The 25,357-nt window shown below is 48.5% G+C and overlaps 1 protein-coding gene across 2 annotated transcripts in view; it reads left to right on the top strand.

The window, feature by feature from the left end:
- Positions 1 to 25,357, top strand: part of LOC137418116 (uncharacterized) — a 60,949-nt gene that overhangs the window by 28,080 nt on the left and 7,512 nt on the right. For both annotated transcript variants that reach the window (XM_078770717.1, XM_078770716.1), the window contains 2 exons: positions 2,821 to 3,253; positions 17,720 to 17,860. In XM_078770717.1, the coding sequence (XP_078626843.1) occupies positions 2,833 to 3,253; positions 17,720 to 17,860 (562 nt within the window). In that variant the 5' untranslated portion in view covers positions 2,821 to 2,832. The remainder of the gene's footprint in view (positions 1 to 2,820; positions 3,254 to 17,719; positions 17,861 to 25,357) is intronic.

Below are 25,357 nucleotides of genomic sequence, written 5' to 3'. Positions count from 1 at the left end.
GACCATTCCGCAATTCGGTTAACTGTGGGCGTAAGTCTGTTAGGCAGGGTGCAATGGAGCACCGGGACACATTTATTTATGTTTTAAAAACTGTCGCACTCAGGGTCAGGTTAAAAGTAGAGGGAACTACACCTACGTGTCACACTAAATAAAAGTTGTAGGCCCGGGATGTGCCTAAGAGGAGGAGGGTGCTGTATTGCGGATATGAGGACTGTTTTTTTTGATTGTGTGCTTTATTATTATTATTATTGGTTATTCTGCGCCTCCTGCCTCCGGAGCTGTGTAAAGGTCAAAAGGGCGTCCCATAATTAGTCCACAAGCATACACGTCAGCCAATCATAGAATACCCCTGTTCGATAGTTATATCTTATTCTGTGTTTTAGGGTAAGGCTGTGTCTCCCATTAATAGAAGTACTCCATTGCACCAAGTGAAAGAGATAGATTCCCTTCATTCCCATTCCCAAAACCTCCATTCCCCCTTTTCGTCAATTGCCAACTGCATTTTGGGCGGTTTTCCCTTCATCCGCCATTGACCACGAGGCAGGGTTGGGGAAGAAAGGCGGGTCCCCACCTCGTCATAGAGGGGAGGAGTGAACCAGCCCTTGCCGACCAACCCAGAATGAGGGGTTGGCTTTAGAGGGCGGAGAGAGAACGTTTTGAGGAGGTACGCAAAGGGTCAAAGGTGGGGCTTATATAACCCGAGGCAGAGGCCCCCGGAGAGAGTCGAGGAGGGAGGAGATCAGAAGACAGAAAGGCCTTGAGTTGGACTAAGAAGGAGAGGAAGTTGTTGGACTGGGTGGGACTAAGAAAGAGAGAGAAAGAGTCCTGAAACTTGTGAGGGAAGGAGAGAGAACCCGTCACACCAACCCCCCACCAGCCGCGTTGGCTCCACCAAGCGTTCACCTCCACCAAGCTCCGCGTTGGCTCCACCAAGCGTTCACCTCCACCAAGGCTCCACCAAGCTCCGCGTTGGCTCCACCAAGCGTTCACCTCCACCAAGCTCCACGTTGGCTCCACCAAGCGTTCACCTCCACCAAGGCCCCACCAAGCTCCGCGTTGGCTCCACCAAGCGTTCACCTCCAGCCATCCACCTCCTGCGATTCCTGTCATCATTCCCCGCGTGAGTCTGTCTTTTGTTTGTTCTGTCCTGGGTTAATTAAGACTGTAGGTAAGCTAGTATTTTCACTGTGTCACCTGCGTCTTATGTGCTGTAAATAAACGTGACTGCTTTCTTTTTGCTTATGTGTGTAAATAGTAAATAAATTTAGTAGTATTTCCAAACCTTTCTTTGCCTTCGTCTTCCTCTTTGCATTCGTCGTTTTAGTCTTTTCCCTCATTGAGCAGCCGCGGTGCGATCCGGCCAACGTTTGGGTGGAATCGGGTTCTAATCGGGGAATAACTGTTCGGTCGCGGTAATACCAACCGCTCGGTAAAATAACATCTTTAACCGCGTCCACAACAATATAATACCTGAGCTTCCGCCTCAGAGTTAAAGCCTTCGTGATCGGCATCCGTGATCACCAGATATTAATTTCCGCGGTTGCGCGACAATATTTAAATAAAACCGTGAAGAACAGTCTTATATTCACAAAAATACCAACGGGGAGAGGGAGCCTAGAGGGACAACCACGATACACGTGAACAGGGGAAAAGGTGGAAGGCAAGGAGATAATGGGGGTGGGGTGAGACAGCGCACGTGGACAGAAGCACACGATGGGACAACTTCACACGTGGAGAATGGGAAATAAATGTTGCTGTTGGTTTTTTTTTTGTTTTGGTTTTTTTTTGGGGGGGGGGGGGGGGGTTAAAACGTTAGATAAAGAGTGGATGTTCGAGGAAGTTTGGGGGAGAAGGGAAAATCGAAGAACCTAGCAAAAACAGCGAAGAACGAAACAAACTTCAACGGGGGACCGGGGAAGCCTGAGGCAAGGCCGCACACGCGGCAAACAGAATCGATTAATTTATGAAAGATTAACACCGAGAAACTTCCTTGGGACACACTATACGTTCACACACCGAAAGATAAATACAGTTTCGACAAAATACAATTGTGAACAATGACTTAACTTCGAAAACGTGGAGAACGTGTACAGCTTCGAAAATCTGTGCTGTCGCCGTCAAGATCTCACGAGATCTCCCCAATCTCATGAGGTCGTGACTAAGAAACCAAGTAAAGTTATTATAATTCTTATTATATTTTATTTAATCCATTGCTGCAGACAGCTACATATAACTGTAAGTTTCTGAGATGACAGGGTTATGCGTGTTGAACCTGCAAAGTTCAACTTCCAGCAAAGTGGAGACTCCTTGGTGCATGTGTGTGAGACAATTGCAGTGAGAGGAAAATAAAAACAGGTTTTATATGTACGTGTGTATTAAAAAAGAGAACCAACTCTGACCCTGAACGTGACAATCGCGACATGATGATGATGTCGTATGCATAAATTATACTAACACATCACCTTCAAACTAGGATAGCATCCATGTGCTACTCAGGTCTTTGAAGACAGAGATTTTTGGTCACAAATACATGGAAATAGAGCGGCCGATGCAGCTTACGCCCTTATTATGGGCACATCAGGATAAAGTTCTGGTCAATCATTTAGTTGTGACCATGCTTCACAGCTCAAAGGTGAGTGTGGCTGTTTCTTTAGTAGACTGTCAGTCTAAATGTGGTGATCAAGCTGGATACGTTTACCGTTTCGCTGGATACGTGATCAAATTGGATAAGATAATAACTCACAAAAAATTCCAAACAGAGTAAAGAAAATAACATGTGTAACTTTTCTGTGATTAACATAAGCATTATATCCTTGGCAGGTCATCGGTGAAATGGAGAGCTTCTTGGAATGGCTCAAGTCCCAAGGCCTGAGAGCAGAAACAGCACGAGCAGTGATTGATAAGCTTGGAATTGAGAATCAGAAGGTTATTCGAGCTTGTACTGAGTCGGATGCATTGCGGACCGAACTCCTATCTCTCTCCAAAGATAAATTACAATTTGCAATGTATGCTGACTTCTGTAAATTTGTGAATTCTTTTTCGAAGCCACAAGATGTCCTGATTGCAGGTTCTTCTCTTTTGGGAAGTATTTTCGTCAACTTGGAGAATGTTATTCTGGAACTTTCCAGTTTCTGTGAAAAGATTTTCAGATCCCAAAATGTGCAACGGGACAACGTTTCTGGTTTCTCTGGAATCGGGTTCAGTGATGTCAGCAGCCTCCACTCTCAGGATGATGGATCAAGACCCATGTCTGGTATGTGACTTTTGATTATGACATCGCATGTCATCAAATATCTTGATGTTCCACCATTGTTTTTTTTTCTTTTAACTTGTATAATCTCTTTTGGTGCAGTTTTGTATTGTCTAATATGAATGTATTTTTGATGGAGGGTCCAAGGTAAATTTGAGCTCACCTGGAACATATTTCCGGGGAGTTTATGGGATGGTGCGTCGTCAACCTCTTCTTCTCCTTCACTTGCAACTTCTTCTCCACAACTGCTGATGGGATTGTGACCAAACCTGGCTAAGATTATGTTTTGTGTGTTCGAACTCAAGTTTTTTCACGGCATTATAAAAAAATCGAGGTTTCAGGGTGCAGCAAAAAATGTAATTTGAGGCACATTTTAAACATTTTTTAAAATGTAGCCTTGGACATGCAATCAGCATTGGGGGACACGTGAAATATCAACCTTTTTCGTTGACTTCTGCTTCATGTCCCAGGATTTAACATCACCGGTCAAAATGGAAAGGAAACCCTCAATTTGATTTTGGGTCTTTCCTGGTGGAATGTGTTGCCATCTTTCAACTTTGCTTTTGTTGTGAAGCATAGGGATTTGCGATGGCGTGCCATGCTTTGCTCTTGTAGTTTTAGTACCTCTCTTTCGCCATGGATGGGCTCAACATTATTGTTGTTGTTGTTGTATATCCCTGGATAGTTCTCTTGAACAGGCCCACTGCACGGAGACATCCAATCACTATCCCAGGAGTGACCCAGGGATCCCCCACATCGAATATGATGTGCCCCACCATCTCTTATCCTTGTTTAAACTATGAAATTCATCGTATAATTCTTTATATCTTAGAAATATTTTGTTGAACAATGTGAACGTTAAAAAAAACTTTCGTTTGAAAACAAACTCCAACCCACTCGTTAATAAAACAAACAAAATGTGGAAATTGCTTTTTTCCAAAAACAATTTGGTCTTCTAAAGAAAAAATTATTATTAAATTTTGCAATGTTTATTTAGACCTAAATCAAGGTTTGAGTTGTGATCAACTAAATTTCAGGAACTGCAGTTTGGAGATCGACCACCTATGTGCAGTATTGAGTAAAATATCTTATCTTCTCTTATCCACCATCTCTTATCTTATCTTATTCACCATCTCTTATCTTCTCTTAAACACCATCTATCTTCTCTTATCCAACATCTCTTATCTTCTCTTTTCCACCATCTCTGTTCTTCTCTTATCCACCATCTCTGATCTTCTCTTATCCACCATCTCTTATTTTCTCTTGACCACCATCTTTGATTTTCTCTTGTCCACCATCTGATCTTCTCTTATCCACCATCTCTTATCTTCTCATTCACCATCTCTTATCTTCTCTTTTCCACCATCTCTTATCTTCTCTTTTCCACCATCTCTTATCTTCTCTTATCCACCATCTCTTATCTTCTCTTACCCACCATCTCTTATCTTCTCTTATCCACCCGCTCTTATCCACCATCTCTTATCTTCTCTTATCCACCATCTCTTATCTTCTCTTAACCAACATCTCTTCTCTTCTCTTATCCAACATCTCTTATCTTCTCTCTTTTTTTTTTTTTTTTTTTTTTTTTTGTATACAAGATCGAGGCTCGTGAAAGAGCGAACATTAATCACACAGAAAGACAAACCGACACATAAAACATATAACATAGGGAGCGGTAGACAAGATGGGGAGAGAGGGGGAAGGACACAAACACAACATTTGAGAGCAGGGACCGAGAGACATGGAGACATCGAGAGATCTGAGAGAGGGCGAGGGCTTTGGGGGGGGGGGGGCGTGGGAAGGGGGCAGTGGGGGAGGTATAAAACATATGGACACTGCCAGGACTTCCAGGAAAGAAGTTGGAATTTAAAACAAGGTGGATCTGGGGTGAATTAGCGGGGGTAGAAAAGATCAAGGTTTTGGATGCGGGAAGATAAGAGATGGTGGTGAACAGCTGTTTTAAAGACCTGGAGGGAGGAGTGGGATTGAAGGGAGTGAGGGAGTTTGTTCCAGAGGCGGGAGAAAAGAGGAATGAAAGAGTGAAGGTGAGCGGAGAGCCGAGATTTCGGCAGTTTAACCATCAGAGGGTTGCTGGCAGATCTTGTGCGACCTGTAGGAATATTTGGGGGACAGAGCACAGAGACAGCTGGGGGTGCAAGGCCGGAGAGGAGTCGGTAGAAGACAGAAAGACCACCTACCTGCCTGCGGTGAGTGAGTGAAAGGCCCTCAGAGATAGCTTCATCGCGGGAGATTCCAATAATTCTGAAAGCTTTGGTTTCAACAGCGTGAAGCCGAGCTAGGTGTGAGGCAGGAGCACCGGGCCATAGGGGAGAACAGTATTCCATTGAGCTGCGGATGAAAGCCTTGTATGTGGTGAGGAGCTCAGGTGTGCCGAGGAAGGACTTCGCACGACGGAGGATGCCCAGTCGGCAACTGGCTTTGGAGGCCAGCTTGGAAATGTGGTTTTCCCAAGAAAGATCATGGCAGATAGTGAGACCCAAAATCTTGAGCGACAGAACTTCTTGGAGGGGATTGTTGAGAAAGTAGATGGGAGGGTTGTCCAGTCGATCTTTTCGGAGAGACATAGTAAGAGTGTGAGATTTGTCAGGATTGAAAGACATGTTCCACTTGTTTGACCAGTCTGTGATTTTGTCCAGGTCTTCAGAGAGTGAGGAGGCAGCAGACTGCCGATCTGATGGAAGAGGAATGGAGCGGCAGAGAGTGGAGTCATCAGCAAAGAGATAGAGAGGATTTTCGAGAGAGTCAGAGAGATCATTGATGAAGACCAGAAAAAGCACGGGGCCCAGAACACTGCCTTGGGGAACTCCAGCCTGAACAGGAAGAGGAGATGAGAGAAACCCATTCAGGGCCACACGTTGACGACGACTAGAGAGGAAGTCCGCCAGCCATGCGTGGAGATTTCCATGGATACCAAAGGAGGAGAGTTTGGTGAGCAGAGCTGGGTGCCAGACCGTGTCGAAGGCACGTGATATGTCGAGGGAGACAGCTCTAATTTCCTGTTTGGCATTGAGGACCTCCATCCATTGTTGAGACAGCAGAAGCAGCATGTCCAGAGTAGAGTGACCTGGTCTGAAACCAAATTGATGATCAGAGATCAAGCCATTGGAGAAGAGGAAAGATTTCATATCAGAAGCAATGATGGATTCCATGACTTTGCTGATAATTGGGAGAAGGCTGATTGGTCTGTAGTTGCTAGGATCTGTTTTTGCACCTTTTTTGTGCAAAGCGGTGATGTTGGCTGATTTCCAAGCAGATGGCAGTTGACCTTGAGCAAAAGAGAGGGTGAAGAGAACAGAGAGAGGGTGAGATAGAGCAGCAGAGCAGGATTTTAGGACCCGTGGGCTGATGCCGTCGGGTCCAGTTGCAGAATCAGAGTCGACGGTTGACAGAAACTTTTCCACCTTGTCAGGAGGAAAGGACACGGAGTCCAGGAGCAGCAGGGTATGACTGGGTATGGTGGGTACGGAGAGGGATGGGTTTGGGACACAAGATTTAGAGGCAAACACAGAGTTGAGGCATTCAGCTTTTTCACGTGCGGAGTCAGCTGTGTAGCCGTTTGAGGTAAGGGAGGGGATGGAGGGGGAACAAACACCAGAAACGGATTTGACCAGACGCCACCAGGATTTGGAAGAGGGAGACAGATAAGAGAGTTCGGTCTTGAGAACGGAGAGATATTGTTTCCTGGCTCTCCTGAGGGTGGACACACACTTGTTTCGGGCTTTGTGAAAGGAAATGAGATTTCCTTCCGTTGGATTTGCTTTCCAGGAGACGAAGGCAAGGGAGAAGCACGGGGCCAGACCGTGTCGAAGGCACGTCATATGTCGAAGGCAGCGAGCAAGAGAGCCTCTTATCCAACATCTCTTATCTTCTGTTACCCACCATCTCTTATCTTCTCTTATCTACCTTCTCTCATCTTCTCTTATCCACCATCTCTTATCTTCTCTTTTCCAACATCTCTTATCTTCTCTTTTCCAACATCTCTTATCTTCTCTTTTCCAACATCTCTTATCTTCTCTTATCCAACATCTCTTATCTTCTCTTATCCAACATATCTTAGCCTCCCCCATCCAAAACGATGATCTTTTCTACCCCGTTAAACAACCCAAAATCCACTTTTTCAAATTCCATTTTTCTTAACTGAAAGTCCAAATAGTGTCCATTTGTTTTATACCACTTGCCACCCCCCTCTCCCTTCCACAGATCTCCCGATTTCCTGCTCTTCTGTTGTTGTGCTTCCCTGTCTCTCCCCCTCTTGTCTCCCACTCCCTCTATTGTATGTTTTATGTGTTTCTGTTTATGTTTTGTGTCTTATGTGTTAGCTCTTACACGAGGCTCGACTCTGTATTTTCAAATGGTAACAATGTGTTGGCTCGAGTGAGGAACATCGTTTGTTTCACCTTTCAAGCAACCACTGCTGATGAATGTTGGAGAATGCTAATCGATGATATGCAGAATCTGTTTGTAATTATATCTCAAATAAACAGCTCAGTTCTTTGTTGCGGATTTGTTGCGGAAACCAATTTGTTGCGGACCTCGAGCCCGTCGACATACAGAGGGAGGTTAAACCCTTTTCCCCCTTGGGCCTTCGAGTCCACGACCCACTTTACACTCGTGGGGTGGATTGCGGAGCAATTCCAGCTGCCACCCCCATAGCGAGCTTGCGGAAGGGTATCGGGTCGAATCCCCACGTACCTTCTATACACACGCTGCCATGAAGACAGGTGCTGGACCTCGCACGGGTCACGTTGGTCTGATACGCCCGAGCGGTTTGCGTGTCACGTGACCCGTGTGCCGTTAATTCTTATTGAACCCGATGGAGCGGGTTTATTCGTACAGTGCGAAGCCAATGGTGGGAAATGACGTGAACAGCCAAATGGATGCGAAAGAACACAGGTTTATTATACAATTTATACAAATGATCAGGGCAAAGAGACACAGAGCAGAAACGTATCGTCCTTAATCCCTGGACAAGTGCCCACTCACTCACGCGGGGAAAAGGATGAAGAAGGACGACTCGCTCCAAGCACCGTCGTTGGTGCTGTTCGCCCCGATCAGCTCGTTCGGCGTGTCCCTGGGATGTTCGCGGCACATGCAGTGAGTTCAGGCAAGGAGATCGTTGGCGTCTGTGGCCCCGGGAGAGATCGTCCTCGCAAGCGCTGTTAACAGGCAGCAGAGCGCAGGGCAGGGAGAGTTCGTGCTTTCTCTTTTGACACACCTCTCTACGACCGAGGTAGTTTAGCATGGAGGAGATTGTTCAGGGGCAGCGAGCAAGAGAGCCCGTTCACAGAGAGAGCTGGGGGCAGAGAGAGTTTGGGGGCCCGGGGCAGGGTCTTATAGCGCCTTCCCAGAGTCTTACCCAAATGTTCCAAGCCCCTCCCCCAGCTGCCGTTGTTAGTCACCCCCCCTTGAGCGTTCATTGGCTGCCTGCCGCTTACTGGCCACTCCCCTGCAGCTCCTCCCTTGGGCCTTCTAGGCTTGTTCTGGGCAAAGGACATGGCATTCTAGCCCAATTGAGGCCTACACTTACTGGCCTGCTCAACGCATACTAACACAGGAAAGGAGACTATGCTTACATTTAAGAGGAAATAAATGAACTAAAGCGAGGCTACATGTTGTGGTGCAACTACCTACGAGGGGGGTCATCCTTTATTCGCAAAACTGCAACACTACCCACCTCTCTCACCAGACTCTTCCCGAGTCGACCCCAACAGTGGAACGACCGGTAGAGCCTGGCATGCAAATTTACCATTACTTTTACATGTGACACATAGGTGTAATCCCCCTAGCATTTATTCTGACCCATGTGTGCGACATTTTTAACACTAGATATGTCCCCCCTAATGCGTTGAGCAGCTACTCTAACAGACTCACACCCACAACTATCTGGGTATTTTCGGAATTTTCAAATTAAACACATAGCCAGTGGGCAACATTCTTATGTTTACAAGCACATATATTTACAATACTACGACCCAGGACCTGGATTTAAGGAAAGAATTGGAGGAAAGAAAATCAAACACTTTATATGGCACTTGCTGCTTGCATCTTGCATCTTGCATCTTGCATCTTCCGTGTGCAGCTAACAAAACGGGCTGGCCCTGACCGGTATACAGGCCATATGAAGCATCAGGGCCATCTAAATCTTCATGTCTTCGCACTTGGCACACAATAGCACACAATTTCCTTTTATTTTTCATTGCCAAGCAGGGCCACTCTCACGTGGTCCAACTGCGTGGCGTCAGTGCCACTCAAACAGTGGTCCGAAGGTGCAAGATGATTTGCAGCAAGATGCTGCACCGCAGAGGTGCGAGCCACAAGGCCTGTGGTCCACAAGTGCAGCAAAGGTGCAGCAAGGTGGGTTTGGCAGCAAAGTGCTGCACAGGTCGGCCGCACAGGTGTAACATGGCAGAGTGGATGCTGCAGAGTTCGGCCTCCAAAATGGTCCTGGGGTGGGGAGGGAAGACAAGGCACAACAAGCAAAGCGAAAGGCACGCGGTAGCGCACGCAAAACAAGGTGACCTTGCACCACCATACCTGGTGCGGTGCAAGGGATGCGGAAGAGCGAGCGGAGCAAGCTCGTCCCTAACCGTCCGTACCCCCCACCGTTGGCTACACTACCCTAGCCCCCCTTGTATTTACAATTCGTCTCTACGTCTTGTCTCCCATATCCCCCTCTATACCAAATTCGTCTCCAAATCCCTCCCAGGAAGGAAGGGATGGAACAAAGCAATGTCTCACTTACGTCATGATGCGTCTTACTTCCAAACAGCTTACAGAGCTCTGGTGTGAAGCTCATCCTCCTCGGTGACTGGCTGTGGATGGTGCGAAGGGATATCTCATCCTAACTACACTAATAACATTACTCATTTAAACTACCCGGGGTCGTACCCTGCCAATCGGCCTCTTTAAACTATGTGGTTCTAAGAACCCGAATTTCCACTGCCCACACTGTGTTGCCCTCCGAATTTGGGTCTCACCCCAAAAACTTTCTCGCTGTGCCCTCGCACAATTTCGGGACTGAGTCATGTGGCTCTACCAGCAGCTCTACCTACCTGCGCACCTCTGCCACTGAAGCCGCCTCCCGAGCTTGCCTGCTATTCACGACTACTCTAACCGGGGAAGGCCCTCCCTGGCACTTACCCCCTATCTGCCCACCTCAGCATCGGGTAACCCGGGTCCTTCCCTTGGATCCTCGGGCCCCACTCACACACTATCCTAACCGGCTCCAAGAGCCTACCTGCAGCCTTACCTGGCCGACAAGCTACCAGTGACGGAGTGCCCCAATAACCACACGCACTAATTAAGCCACACGCCTAGCCATTCCACAGTCTACTGCACCCTACAAAACACTACTTTCTACTACCCGCACCACAGGTGTCAATATCCATGCAATTTACCTCTGCCCGCTACCTGGCTTTACACTACCCCCCCCCCTCCCCGGGCTTTCGTGAATGGGTTCCACTCCCCCCCCCATTCAATCCTCCGCACCATGCATTCCACACCAAGCATTCCACACCTTTTATCTCGCACACACCTCTTATTCTTACACCTCAACACTATTCCATCCACACTACTACACAACTCCGTTTATTCTCACTCACAATTCCTCAAACACACAGCATCATCTACCTAATTAATTTCCCCTAAAACTCGTGCTTCCCTCGTCAGCCCTTTACACTATGCACACCCTTTTCTTTAACACCCACCTAAACTCTCTATGTCCCCTCTACAGTTCAGGTGTCACTAATTAATTATTGTCCCTAAAGTCGCTCTAAATCCCTATCATTATCCTAGCCCTCCCTCGGCTAGCTTCGGTGCCCCATGGAGGCAACCATTGCTGGCCCCTCCATGTGCCTAATACTGCCATCCCCCTAAATTAATGCTCATGCCCCCCCCCCACCCCGTGTGAGGAATGGTCAGTACCACCCCCCACATGGGGTGCAATACTCTCACAGTCCTCTAAACTACGAGCCCCTCCATGTGGAGTTACGTTGTCACGGCTCAGCCTCGAAGGGCCGAGCGTTCCATGCCGGTGGTTGGTCGCCTGTATATGGTGTCCGTCTGGCATTGACGAGCCGAGGGGGGAGGGATTGATGGGCCCAAGTGCCGGGCTCCATTCCTGCGCGGGGCCTCGCGGTCCCATGCACGATGACCCAACCGGCCACCATCCGAGCACCTCACCCAATAAGGTGCATGGCTCCGAAACTGTAAACCACCCCTTGATCCCGGCCAACCGCCCTTGCAACCATACAGCGCCAACCATATGGTACGGGGGCCGGAGGCACGAATTGCACGCCGGTCATTGTGAGACCGATGCAGCACCGATCCCCTCCGGTCCCTGCGGCACGCAACTCACTGGGGGCTCATGTATGCCACCCGTCCCACTAAGCGCTACCCCGGTCAGTGTCGATGCTTGAGCCGCATCCTCACCACTCGCGACCCACTCCGCACTCGCACACCCTGGCGCACATGCACCCCTCACACACTCTGCTATCACACACTCTGATGCACACTCTTCCCACACACACTCCAGTGCACACACTTCCCATTCACACTCCGGTGCACACTTCCCACACACACTCTGGTGTGCACTCTTCTTTCACACACTTGGCCATCGCACACTCCAGTGCACACTTTTCTTCTACACACTCGGCCATCGCACACTCCGGTGCACACTCTTCCGTTACACACTCCGGTGTGCATTCTCGCTCACACTCTGGTGGGCACTCCCGCTCCTCGCACTCTGGTACGCACTCTCTCTCACACTCCGTACCATCCTCTCGCTCCACGCACTCCGGTACGCTCTCCCTCTCACACCGCACAATGGGCCCTTCGTGAACGCCTGGGTCTCGCCTCTCTCCCAAGCTCGCCGAGCACCCGTTCACGCCAAACACATTCCCGCCATTAGCGCCACTCACCTCAGGGCTCTCCTTCCCCTGCTTCTCCACCAGCACCTGCAAACTTTTTGTGGGGTTACCAAGCACGGCATCACGGTGCAAACACGAACTTGGCGCGGATTCCATCTCTTCTTTCCGTGACTCCTTCTCTGTCTCTCCCGTCTCTTCAACCCCAATTGTTTCTTCTTCTAACACGACAATCGTCGGCGCCTCTAGAATTTCCTTTTCCAACTCGACCTTCGCCGGCGCCCCCAAAATTTCCTTTCCCAATTCGACGATCGTCAGCGCCTCCACACCCCGCGTCACTACTCCCATAGCCCCAGTCAATTTGGCTGTGCTCCGCTTTAACTCGCCCCCACGCACTCGTCATATCGCTTCACCCCTTCACGTACCACCGCGACCTTCTCGCTCATCTTACGCCCTATCTCCTCCTCTGCCTTTTTCATATCCCTCTTTGATGCTGCCCTCATCCTTTGCCTATCGCACCTGGCTTCGTCCCTCTGGGTATCCATTTTGTTTTCCAACCCATCCTTCATTTCCTTCATGTCTCTTCTTGATTTGTCCCTCCTGGGTATCCAATTTTTCCCTCATTTTATTCATTTCTTCACCCATATATGCCCTGAGTTGCACCATAAAAAGGCCCATATCCATTGGCACTGTGGGCTCGGCTTCTGCCGCCACGTGCGAGGCGCTGCCATTTTCTTCCCCTACTGCCGCACCCTCATCAATTTCCTCCCCTACCAACTCTTCCTGCTGGTCCTGGGCCATTCGTTTTTCCTAATTTATTATTCCCACCGGCATTTGGTCGCCTTGGCCAGCCATTGTACGAATTTAGTTTGATTTTAAATACTATATTTCGTCCACTCGTAATTTTGAGCACGTGAAGCGCACTCTAGGTCCAAATATCCCACTCCCGGACACCAATTTGTTGCGGGTCTCGAGCCCGTCGATGTACAGAGGGGGGTTAAACCCTTTTCCCTCTCGGGCCTTCGAGTCCACTAGGCCGCGACCCACTTCACACTCGTGGGGCGGATTGCGGAGCAATTCCAGCCGCCACCCCCGTCGTGAGCATGCGGAAGGGTATCCGGTCGAATCCCCACGTACCTTCTATACACACGCCGCCACGAGAACGGGGACTGGGCTCTCCTTAGATATATATGCAATGTCCGCTCGCGGTCCACGATACACGCTCGTTGCCTGCCAGGGTTTCCCGCCACGACACGTGTCCACTCCTGGAGCTGGACCTCAACGCCCTACTGTCTGACGGGACCTTCTTTTCCTTCCAGCCATTCCTTCCTGCCATTCCCTGTCGTGTAAGTCTGTTTGTTTGTCCGGGGTTATAATATAAGACTGTTTTAAGGCTTGCCCTGTGTATCTGCTTCTTCCTCTTCCTGTACAGTCTTACCTTTCGTTTCTTCTTCATTTCATGTGCATAATTAATAAATATCTGGTATTCCTTTACTTTGGTTTCTTCTTCCCCACGATCTCTTTAGTCCTTTCCCGATTGAGTACCTGTGGCACGATTTGGCCAACCGCTATAGTCGGGTTTAGTCTTTTGTTAACGGCCTGAGTCGTGGCTTGCTTCGCTCGGCGTGTCCATTACAGCCGCAGCTCGGGTGGGGCTCATTTCCTCGCTTACCGGAAGGCGCTGGTACTTAGGTCATAGGAATAATTGGCCTACTACCCTATTCAGCACTGACCGGAAGTGACGTCATAGCTCCAGGACTCGGGCGGCCAGTGTGATAGACGAGGGGATTAACCCCCCCCCCCCCCCCGGTAAGGGGAGTGCAGAAACCGAGAACCGTAACAATATTTATGGATGTGCATTGAGAGTGCATACCGCATTTGGCACCGCCAATCCATTTGGCACCAAAAGGAAACACGTTTGTAAAAGAGCAAGAACCCTGCGTCCAGAACAATTGAAGTCAGGAGTGAGAATCGAATCTGGGACGCTATCAGCGCCACCCCAAAAATTATAAGGAGTGTCGGGTGAAATTCTGCTTCAAATAATTATACAGGTATGTCAAGCCAAGGTGAGCAGGACCTGGTGGGCTAACTTTAGGAGGATATGGAGGAGCTAATGGCACAGGAAGCTGTATATGAATGTAACATTGTGGGAGAAGGACCATGAGGGGCAGCAGTAGAAGTGCCAAAAGTGATCGAGGACCCAACCCTCCACTTACCCTCCCCCCCCCCCCCTCCCCACAACCAGCCCCTAATGGCACGTTATAGTGGGTCGCCATTGCCATCGCACTCTGGCAGCGACCAGGTGATGTTGTGGATTCGTCAACTAATGGCACAGATGACGATGAAAATGGAGGATGGACAAGGTTGCTGACATAAGGCATGACATGCATGTGGGGCAGGCAGAGGTAAAGGCTGATATGAAGGCTATGGGCAATGAGATAGCCGCAACGCTCGAGGCTGTGTGGGAAGAGGCGAGGAAGCATGTGGATGGCATCCGGAACGAGATGGGGGCAGGTGAAGCTAGAATGATGGAGGAGACAAATGGGGTAAAAGAAGAGGTGAATGGACTTAAACAGGGAAAAAAGGACTTGTGGAGGGGAAAAAAGAACTACGAGCAAATCAGAAGAAATACAGAATCTCAGGGCAGCTCATAAGGGCAAGTAAGAAAGAATGTAAAATGTGACATGATGACGTAACACAGAAGATAGAAGAAATGGGATGAACGATCGAGACAAAAGAATGGAAAATGAAAGAGAATGGAAGACATTAAAGTAATCTTAGAATAAGAACTAAAAGGGGAAAAGCGGAAAATAATAAAGATAGAAAAATGAAAAGGATAAAAGCAAAGAAGAATGATTAGAGACAAGTGAGAGGACAAAGAATGTTGAGGAGTAGAGCGTGGAATGTGTAGAAACAATGTGTAAGGATCGGGATAATGCATGACAGGTGCAGGTGGAGAGGATGTGAGCGATCAAAGCGGATCACGACGAGGTGTGGCTGTGTAAGCTGGAGTTAATGCATGATGTGAAAGGGTGCATGCCGAGCTGAGGTAGAATAAAGAACCCGGAATTTTTTGAGTGCCGAGCCTGAGTGTAACGGAGTGTATGCCACGAACGTGCAGAGTGGAGTGCATGAACGAGCGAGAGTACGGGTCATGTACCGATTCAGTCGAGGGTAACCGTTACCTTGACTGAGGGGAGGGGTGAGGTTACCGAGCAGGAAATATTTTAAATGCTGGGATGTTCTGGTCCTGTGCGAGGGAGATTAAAAAGAACAGGTTTGTAATCCGTACCGGTCCAAAGAGGTCAGATTTCGAGGCATATTGTCACTGTGTGTTAACGGTCTGTGCCAGCAAAACGTCCGAATGCAGATGATTGAAAAAAAAATTCCCAAGGAATGGTGTGCGGCTGAGTGTGCGTGGCACAAATGGCAAATTCAGCTGCGGGATCTCCGCGGAAAGGCTCATATGTAAAGTAGTGTGTAAACTGTCATGGGGTGACCCATGTGTGTGAATGGAGTGAGATTGACTGTGGAGTGGATCGTGTGAATAAATGGTGTGCGAGAGATCATGAGATTGTCGGGGTGTGTACGTTGTGTGCGCTGGTCCGCGAGGCGATTTGGGGATGTACCGGATGTACCACGGTGCGGGAAGGGGCGTGGTGAAGGTTACGGAGCTGCGCGTATGTGTGTGACGTCTGTGGAGGTTCCACAGCATGAGCAGTGGATGTGGAGAACACGTCCGGGTTCCCCGAAGGAAATCCGCCAAATGTGAGTGCGAACATTTAAATGAAATGGCAGGTTATGGATGTGCTGCCGAACTTTCCCACAGGGGGAATTACATGCGATAGAATATTTAGTGCGGATGCGGATTAAAAGCTGGAACACCAGAGCAGAGCAATAGCTGCTGTTTGAACGCGCTGGGCACCCGAGCAAAAGCTGCCTACCTGTTTATGCCATGGGAGGATCACCTGCCGAGATAAATTGTGTTGCCATGTTTGGCGGTCTCAATCGGTGTCAGTCGTTGCTTACCATCCCGTTAGGCCGCAAACCTATCCACGGCACGGCGACCTGCGGGTCCAGAGGTCGGGGAGAGTCTGAGAAGTCCCACTCGTGACGCACCCCAAACCCAAAACCCCGAGTCTGCAACAATATTTTCACTCTATCTGCTGCTTCGGAGTCAAACAAAATTGCAAATCATTCCAAACCAGAGAGTTGCTGTTGATAATGACATTATAAAGGACACAAACAACAGGCACAAATAACTAATGTGACGTGTTGGATTGAGTGATGTAATAGACACTGTTCAACGTCAGTAAATTCCAGGATTTTTTAAAGATGAATTTTACAATGTTTATTTTATTTATTTTGAATTAAATACTTGAACACTGTTGAACACAAATCGCCTTCTTGTTACTTCCACTAACCTTCAGGTTGGCATGCTTCAATAGTGCTTAACATCCGGAATTTTTATTTATGACAATATTTAACTTCATTTTTAACTTGCTTGAAACGTAGTTCCTGGGAGCTTATGCGGTGGTGCATCGTCAGTCCGTCCATCCATCCATCACTCCGAAAAAACTTGCAACTTCTCCGCAACCGCTGATTGGATTGTGACCAAACTTGGCACAAATTATATTTGTTAGGTTATGACTACAGTTTGTTGATGGCATTTAAAAAAGTCGGTGTCTAAGGGGGTCTACCGAGGATCAAATTGGATCCAGTTTGACCCCCCCCCCCCCCCCCACCCTTCCCAAAATAGGAATTGGATTTTCCTCTGAAATTACACACTATTTCGATGAAACTTGACCACAACCTTCATCACTTGGGATGTACCAATGTTTGTTCACAGCACTAAGAAAATCGAAGTCTAAGGGACTCAACAGGGGGTGGGGGTGGGGCATTTGGGTCCTGGTTTGACCCCCCAAAATAGATATATGCTTTCTTCTCTGAAACTACACACACAATTTTGATGACACTTGACCACAACCTTCGCCACCCGTGCTGTACAAAAGTTTGTTCACCATATTTTAAAAAATCTGCCCCTTTGAGGTTCTATGGGGGGGGGGGGGCAGGGGCTGCCCTCCAAAATAGGTATTTGCTTTCTTCTCAGAAACTACACATCCAATTCCAATGAAACTTGACAACAACATTCCGTTCATTGCCTATGATGTGCCAACGTTTTCTCCTGGCATTTAAAAAATCAGGGTCAAAGGTAGTCTATGGGGGGGGGGGGGGGGGAGGCGGGGGTCGGGGGAGGTGGGTTCGGAAGCGTGGGAGGTTGCTCCTCAAAATAGTTTTTTTTTCTTTTTGTTTAAAGTCTTGTGATTATGTTAGTATGATTGCACATGCTGCCCTGTCTTCCAGCATCCATTGAAATTGGTTAAAAATGCCATGATACGGTTTAAAATACCTATAGTCAGTGTAGTGTACTGCTTTATTCTACCAGGTGAGCACCCAGAGGTATTGTTCCGATGGTTATTTTTAAAGTGAATTATAAATTCCATGATGTAACATGTTCTATGAACTCTCAAGATGGTTCTCAATCCCATTTCCCTGCAAAGGACTGACGCTGATTTGTACACAGGTGATGTCTATCCTGTAAATGTGGAAGGCAAACAACACAACAACGATTTATCTGTCACAGATGATTCAAAATGTGCTTCTGCAAAGAAAGGTTCAGATGATATTCACATGACAAATGGAAGTGCCTCCTGTTTTGCAACTGGTGAGTGGAAATGTAAAAAATTAACATACTGTCGTGTGGTTTGGCTCAGTTAAGACCGAGCGTCACCACGGATGAATCAAACAATGAGGCATCCAAGTCAATGGCGGATTTGCAATACACGAGCAGGAGGAAGGGGTAGGGGAAAGGAAGAAGCGGCGAGATTACCTGACACGATCTCGCTGGCAGTCTTCAACCTGCAGGAAAATAAATCAAGCGAACGAAAACCTAATTCAATGCACAAAAAGAAACACATTCATTGAACGGAACCCGAGAACAATGGACGAGTCAGTAAATAAATGTCCTTAATTGGGATCCCACACACAGCACTTACACAACAGCACAGGGGAAGGAATTAAATAAAAGAATCATCGCGTTATGTTCTGTGGTGCGTCCTATCTGTCTCTGGATGTGTAACATCCGTCGTCCAATGCGGCTCTGGTTGGCGCGAAGAAAGGCCTCGATGCGCCCCCGTTTGCGCGCTGCTGGGCCCACGCCTGCCCGTGCGCGGCAGGCTTCGCGTCCGCGCACGAAGCGGGCGAGCGGGCGTGCAACCCGCCTCCGCAGCCGTGCAACGTCCTCCTCGGGTTCGGCACGGCCCTCCGATGCACCCAACGTTCATGGCGAGTGAGTCGCAGATGAAGGGACCAAACGAGGAGGGCGAGGGAGGAAGGAAGGTCTGGGAAGGCAGAAGCCAAAGCGAGAAGAAAGGTCGAGACGGAGGTCCGGGCAGAATGGATCCAGGAACGAGAAGGGAAAATGTTGGCACACATACGTTCACCACCAAAGCCTGGACTGAAGTGACAAAATGTCCGCCGCTCCAAGTCTCTTGTTCGGCGTGCTCTGACGTCAGCCGGGCCTCTCCCAAATTCTCTAGTCCCCTCCCACCAGTCGTGCGACCCAACCACCAACCCCTCACTGTCCATCCATCGCGCGGTGGGTGTGACCTTAGCCTGCCTTGTACGATGTTCCATTGCCATGGTGGCACACTGGGCGGCCGCCTCCTGCTTGTTGTCCCCCGTCGCACCGCGTAGCGAAAGGGGGACTATGGTTTTCCCCTCCGTCCGTGTGTCCTTCCTTCCGTCCGTCCGTCCGCGCGGGCTTGCGTGCGTGTGGGTGGGTGTTCATGCATGTGTAAGCGAAGGACTGCCTTCGAATTTGGTGTGTGGGTGCAACCCACGTCAAAATCCAAGATGGCCGCCGCCATGTATGTCTGATGCCATGTATGTCTGAACCTTTTGAGCTGAATATCTTGAAAAATAAGCGAAGTACCAACTTCTAATCTGTTGGGTGGGTGTATCTAGGCACAAGCAAGAACGCTGTTGAAAAATTGGGTCGCCACATCAAAATCAAAGATGGCCGCCGCCATGTATGTCAACCTTGTGAGATGAATATCTTGAAAAATAAGCGAAGTACCAACTTCTAATTTGGTGTGTGGGTGTATCTCGGCATAACGAAGAAAGCTATTGAAAATTGGGTCACCACGTCAAAATCCAAGATGGCCGCCACCATATATATGTCTGAAATTTGTGAGCGAAATATTTTGAAAAATAAGCGAAGTACCAACTTCTAATCTGGTGTGTGGGTGTATCTAGGCACAAGCAAGAACACTGTTTAAAATTGGGTCGCCACGTCAAAATCCAAGATGGCCGCCGCCATGTATGTCTGAATATTGTGAGATGAATATCTTGAAAAATAAGCGAAGTCCCAACTTCTAATTTGGTGTGTCGGTGTATCTCTGCATAAGGAAGAAAGCTGTTGAAAATTGCGTCGCCACGTCAAAATCCAAGATGGCCGCCGCCATGTATGTCTGAAGCTTGTGAGATGAATATCTTGAAAAATAAGCAAAGTACCAACTTCTAATCTGGTGTGTCGGTGTATCTCGGCATAAGGAAGAAGGCTATTGAAAATTGGGTCGCCACGTCAAAATCCAAGATGGCCGCCACCATATATATGTCTGAAACTTGTGAGCGAAATATCTCGAAAAATAAGCGAAGTACCAACTTCTAATCTGGTGTGTGGGTGTATCTCGGCACAAGCAAGAACGCTGTTTAAAATTGGGTCGCCACGTCAAAATCCAAGATGGCCGCCGCCATGTATGTCTGAACCTTGTGAGATGAATATCTTTAAAAAGAAGCGAAGTACCAACTTCGAAATTGGTGTGGGTGTATCTCGGCATGAGGAAGAAAGCTATTGAAAATTGGGTCGCCACGTCAAAATCCAAGATGGCCGCCACCATATATATGTCTGAACCTTGAGTGAAATATCTTGAAAAATAATTGAAGTACTAACTTCTAATCTGGTGGTTGGTTGTATGTAGGCACACGGAATAACGCTATTGAAAATTTGGTCGCCACGTCAAAATCCAAGATGGCCGCCCTCATGTATGTCTGAACCTTGTGAGCAAAATATCATATCATAGAATGTTTTCTGCGTCTTCCACTTTGTCAACTCGCATCACTTCACCGATGGGGGACCTAGTCGTCTCGCTTGTCTTTCCGGTTTGTTTTATCGTCAGTCATTGTATGGTGGGGGGGGGGGGGGGGGGGGGGGGATGGGGGAATTTAATCAATGTGGTGCACTAAGGGCCTATCTAATGTCTATGGGGTGTATTGCCATAAGGGACACAGGTATGCTCACAGAGGGAACGACACACAATGGAGTTAGCATATTCCCTACAACTACTTAACATGCCCCTCTCCCTCGTGGCGGGGACGAAGATACACTTAATCCGACATACGGGCTACAGGTCCTCTACTTATTTACATCGAGGTGGTTCTAGCTACCCACGACAGACGAAGCATGATACCTACACAGATCTACCTAGATCTAGATATTCCCGAACCCCTAAATTCATAACGCAGCGCCCCCTACCCCCTCCCCCCTGGAGCCATAGCCCCTGCAAGGTACACTGCAGGCGCTACCATTCCAGTCTTAGCACTTACCGTCTCACACTCAATTAGCCTCTGAAATAAAGCAGGAGGGCTGTGGGAAGTAAGCCAAATCTACCTACCTATGCTCCTTAACATGTTATCCCCCTTAATCATTAGAATTTGTTGTTCCTGCGGAGGGAGGAAACAAACAACAACATGCAAAAACTAACTTCACCACAAAACTTAACCTTATCCAAACCTTCAAAAATTCGTAAACTCGAATAAAACATTTGTACAAACCCCTTCCTACAGACCGCGTCCCCTTGTGGATGCCACAAGATGCAACATTACTTGCGGGCCATCCCAATGTACCTCTAAATTTCCACGGGCCCTGTCCTGGTGATACAGGTGAGTGACATACCTTGGTGGATTTCGCCCACATTCATTCAACACAAATCCCATAACCATTCATTCCCATTCCAAAAATCGTTACAACACTAAATCACGACCAAGCACTTATTTCACCCCCCCCCCCCCCGCCCTGCAGAACCATGGCATAGATGTCGTATCACATGTGTGCATTTCTCTCAACTAGGCAGCGGGGAGGAGGTACTGCACAATCATGATGGTGGGGGCGCTTCAGGCTGTGGTGCCCGCAGTCCCAAACACAAGTCACTTGGCTTACAAATTAATTGCACCCCCCACTCCCCTTTACCTCTTGATCCCGTGAAAGTTAAACAGCCCCTTTCCACCATTACCCCGCCGGTGGGGGTCTCCACACACCAGGCTCTGTTGCCTCCTGCTTCTGCACAGCACACGGGTCGCCGGGAGTCTCTTACCCCAGGGCACCCAAACAGACCCTCCACCGACGGCTCCAATTTCCAGATACCACTGGCTGCCAGGGGTAATTGCCGCAGAAGGGGGTCACAGTCATCACTCCTCACAGCTTGATCTGTACCTGCGGACACGCACACCTTCCCCACCCACAAAATTCCCAAAACACATTTCCTCCCCCGCTGCCATTCAATTCTCAACACATATTTCAGAGAAGATGGTACCAAAAAGATGTTACAAGAGTTGCCATGGCCTGCTTCATGTGAAATCCCATTCACATTTAACCAACACATTTCAATTATAAGTCACTCATATTTCTACTTCCAAACTCACGACCACATAAAAACATATCACCTCAACACATAAACAAACGCCACCCACAAGACCCTGTGATACACATTCCATCTCCCTCACCGGCCATGTCATCACTCTCACCCGACCCCTACTCCAGATTACATGTCCCCAATTCAATAAGCAAGTCCTGAAGCCTGGGACAGTAAACATAAAGGCCTTACCTCGACCTTGATGTGCAGGTAATTGCAGGTATTTACAGTTGGTCAGGTCCAAAAGTGCCATCCACAATCAAAAATCCTCCAAATTTATCATTGGGTCAATCAAGTTCCACCAAATTTTACTTTTGTCCCCACTGTACTGGCAGGTATGTGGATCCGCATCCAATGGTGAACTGTTCTAAACTACATGTGGCCACGACAGCTCCGCACCTCTACGTCCAAGGGTCATCGCGACAAGCTGAGCAGTCGAAACGCCAACATGGCCCATGAGTGTCCATAAGGGTGCACCCCACCATCCATCTTTTGCCCCCCCCCCTGCGAGGAAGACAGCTGCTCCAGCCCCAGCTGGCCAATGTGGTGAGCACCTGCTGCAAAAAACACAACCAGAACCACACTCACAACCTCGGCCCTGGGGGAGACGGTCACAGTGCGTGGCATCCACCCTCACATCACCTACGCCTCCCTCATCCCCCAGTCCACACAACTGCAGCTCCCAGTGCCCACCCACACTTGACCATGCCAAGGTCCAGCAGACAGCCATGCTACACCAAGAGACTCACCCAGAAGACATGGTCCACACACCTCGGACACCCATAGCACCACGTTGACACGCAGGCTACCCAACACCATCCCCCCCATAACACAGTGTCCAAAATATCGGCATAGCCAGTTGTAAGCTGTGTCTTGCTAATCTATCAATTTTATCACAGCCTCCAACACTTTGGTCTAACACACCGGGATCAATAATGGTGCCATTGATGTCAGTGACCACCACAGCCTCACAAAATTCACCCTTAAATTTGCATCTAACCCTCAGATTACCCATGCCAAACATTTTTCACATTTTACTAATCTCACCAAAGAAGGATGCTTTTCCAAACACATGCCAGCAGAGCTTGGCCCATATGCTCGGCACGTTAAACATTCCCAATTCAACACTCCCATGGCTCTCTTCACAAGCCGAAAGTCTACAAATAATAACGGAACATATGTGGAAGATCACTCTCACACCATCATGTTCCACAGATGCCCTCATCGTTGTCCAGTAGGCTATGTCCATGTGGTTCAACCCACGTCCATAGACCAGCACAGCATGGCAGGTCACCACATGCTGGCTGCCCCAGAGTTTCAGCGAGAGGGTGTCAGGCTCAATGCCCGGGCGGTCACCACATCAGGCCCAAGTTGGCCGTCCGCAATGCCACCACCAAGGCGCGATCCGCAACACCTCCCCCTAGTAGTCCTCTCAATATATGCCATCCCAGGCTTGCGAAACCACCTCTGACCCCCCCCCCCCTGCGGGAGGTCTTAACCCCCACCAGGGTCCGGTGACCCTATCGAGCTGAGCCACCCACTTGGGCGGCGCCCCGATTGACAAGGGACGCCACACTACACCAGACCCCCTTGTGGGGCCCAAGTCGTACCACGACACACATGGCTGGACCCCATGTCCAAATCCCCCCAGCCCAGCCCCCCTGCTGGCTGGCATTACAAAATTTTGAAAAGGGCAACTTTTCCCTGAGGCCATCCCCAATGACCTCTCCTCGTCCAAATTCCGCAGCCCGGGGACCAACTCCCCCCAAGGCTGCTCCAAATCCAACTCCCATTTAAATGTAATTTTCATTTTTCTTTTAAAAATTTTCACCACCTGTGCCAAAGCGCAGTTGCAGGTAACAACTCCTCCCTCAGGTTGTTCTGGCCCTCACTGCAACTGTTCCAAATTCCCTACAGGGACCAAATCATCTGAGGCTCGATCTCCCGACTCATCACCATCCAAATCCAGCTCGGAGCCAAAACACTCCCCTTGCTGTGTATGTAATTTCAGAGCCTCTTTTACCCAATTGTTGTGCATGGTGGGGGTTGCCTCGGTCCCTTCAATCTCCACCTCAAACCGACTCACGCCATCCTCCAAGCTCCTTTGGGCCTGGTCAAACTCCATGCTATTGTCCCAGGTATTCAGCTGCTGGGTCACATCATTTACATCCCCATCAATCATGTGCGGCCCCCACAGGCCTTCCCAAATAAATACCTGGTCCGGCTCCATTACCCCCCCCCCCCCTATTGTTACCCCGTCTTGCTCTGCACCTGTGCAGCAAGGATTCCAATCCATCCCCAGGTTGGGGTGTTGTGGCATCCACCCGGCCCCGACAACCCTCCAGGCCTCCATGTGGGAAACATTCCCCATTAAAATTTTCACATTCCCCATTAAAATTTTCACATTCCCCATTAAAATTTTCACATTCCCCATTAAAATTTTCACATTCCCCATTAAAATTTTCACATTCCCCATTAAAATTTTCACATTCCCCATTAAAATTTTCACATTCCCCATTAAAATTTTCATTCCCCATTAAAATTTTCACATTCCCCATTAAAAATTTCACATTCCCCATTAAAATTTTCACATTCCCCATTAAAATTTTCACATTCCCCATTAAAATTTTCACATTCCCCATTAAAATTTTCACATTCCCCATTAAAATTTTCACATTCCCCATTAAAATTTTCACATTCCCCATTAAAATTTTCACATTCCCCATTCACTTGTATGCACTCCCCATTCACCTCCAAACATGGAGTCTCCCATTTTAATTTGATTTCAATTGCAATTCCCTGCTCCTGAGCCCCATGCACATCAGCATGGGCCGCAATCTCTTCCATTCCATTTATCAATTCCCCCTGTTCAGATTGAATATTGGCCACCCTTGGCTTCTCCTGTATTTCCTTCCCCTGTTCACTCATTCCCTTCAGTTCGTTACTCATTCGCTCACTCTGAGCATCCAGTTTAGCCAACCATCGTTCCTTACGCTCCTTCCGAGCATCCATTTTCTTTATCATTACCTTCATTCCCATCATCATTTGCTCAATTGCGGCCTGGAAAGACATTGGAGACGTCTCTGTAGCAGGGGAAGTTCCATCCCTGCTCTCCACCCCATCTACATCTGACTCACTTCCAAGGCTCTCTGCACCTTCCACCCTTTCTTCTTCCATATCATGTGCCTCTTCCATCCATGGGGAAGAGGTAGCTTTCTTGCGCGTATTTTGCCTCGGGAATCGATTTAAATTTAATGGCGCGCCTTTCGCATCACGCAAGCCCAATCGACTATTCCAATTTATCACCTCGACTATGAAAAAAAATTCTCAAAATTCTCTTCACTCTTGACACCAATTATACTGTCGCGCGAATGCCCTCAGTTAATACCGTGGGATCGCGGATGGCCAAACCGGCTTTAACTCCGAGGCGATGATCAATTGCAGACTTGACTATGCAAGCAAGGAAGGAA

This window comes from Myxine glutinosa, chromosome 1 (genome assembly GCF_964187855.1).
Source record: "Myxine glutinosa chromosome 1, kmMyxGlut1.1, whole genome shotgun sequence".
NCBI lineage: Eukaryota > Metazoa > Chordata > Myxini > Myxiniformes > Myxinidae > Myxine > Myxine glutinosa.
The sequence above is the reverse complement of the archived record's forward strand: the minus strand, read 5'-3'. Positions and strand labels throughout refer to the sequence as shown.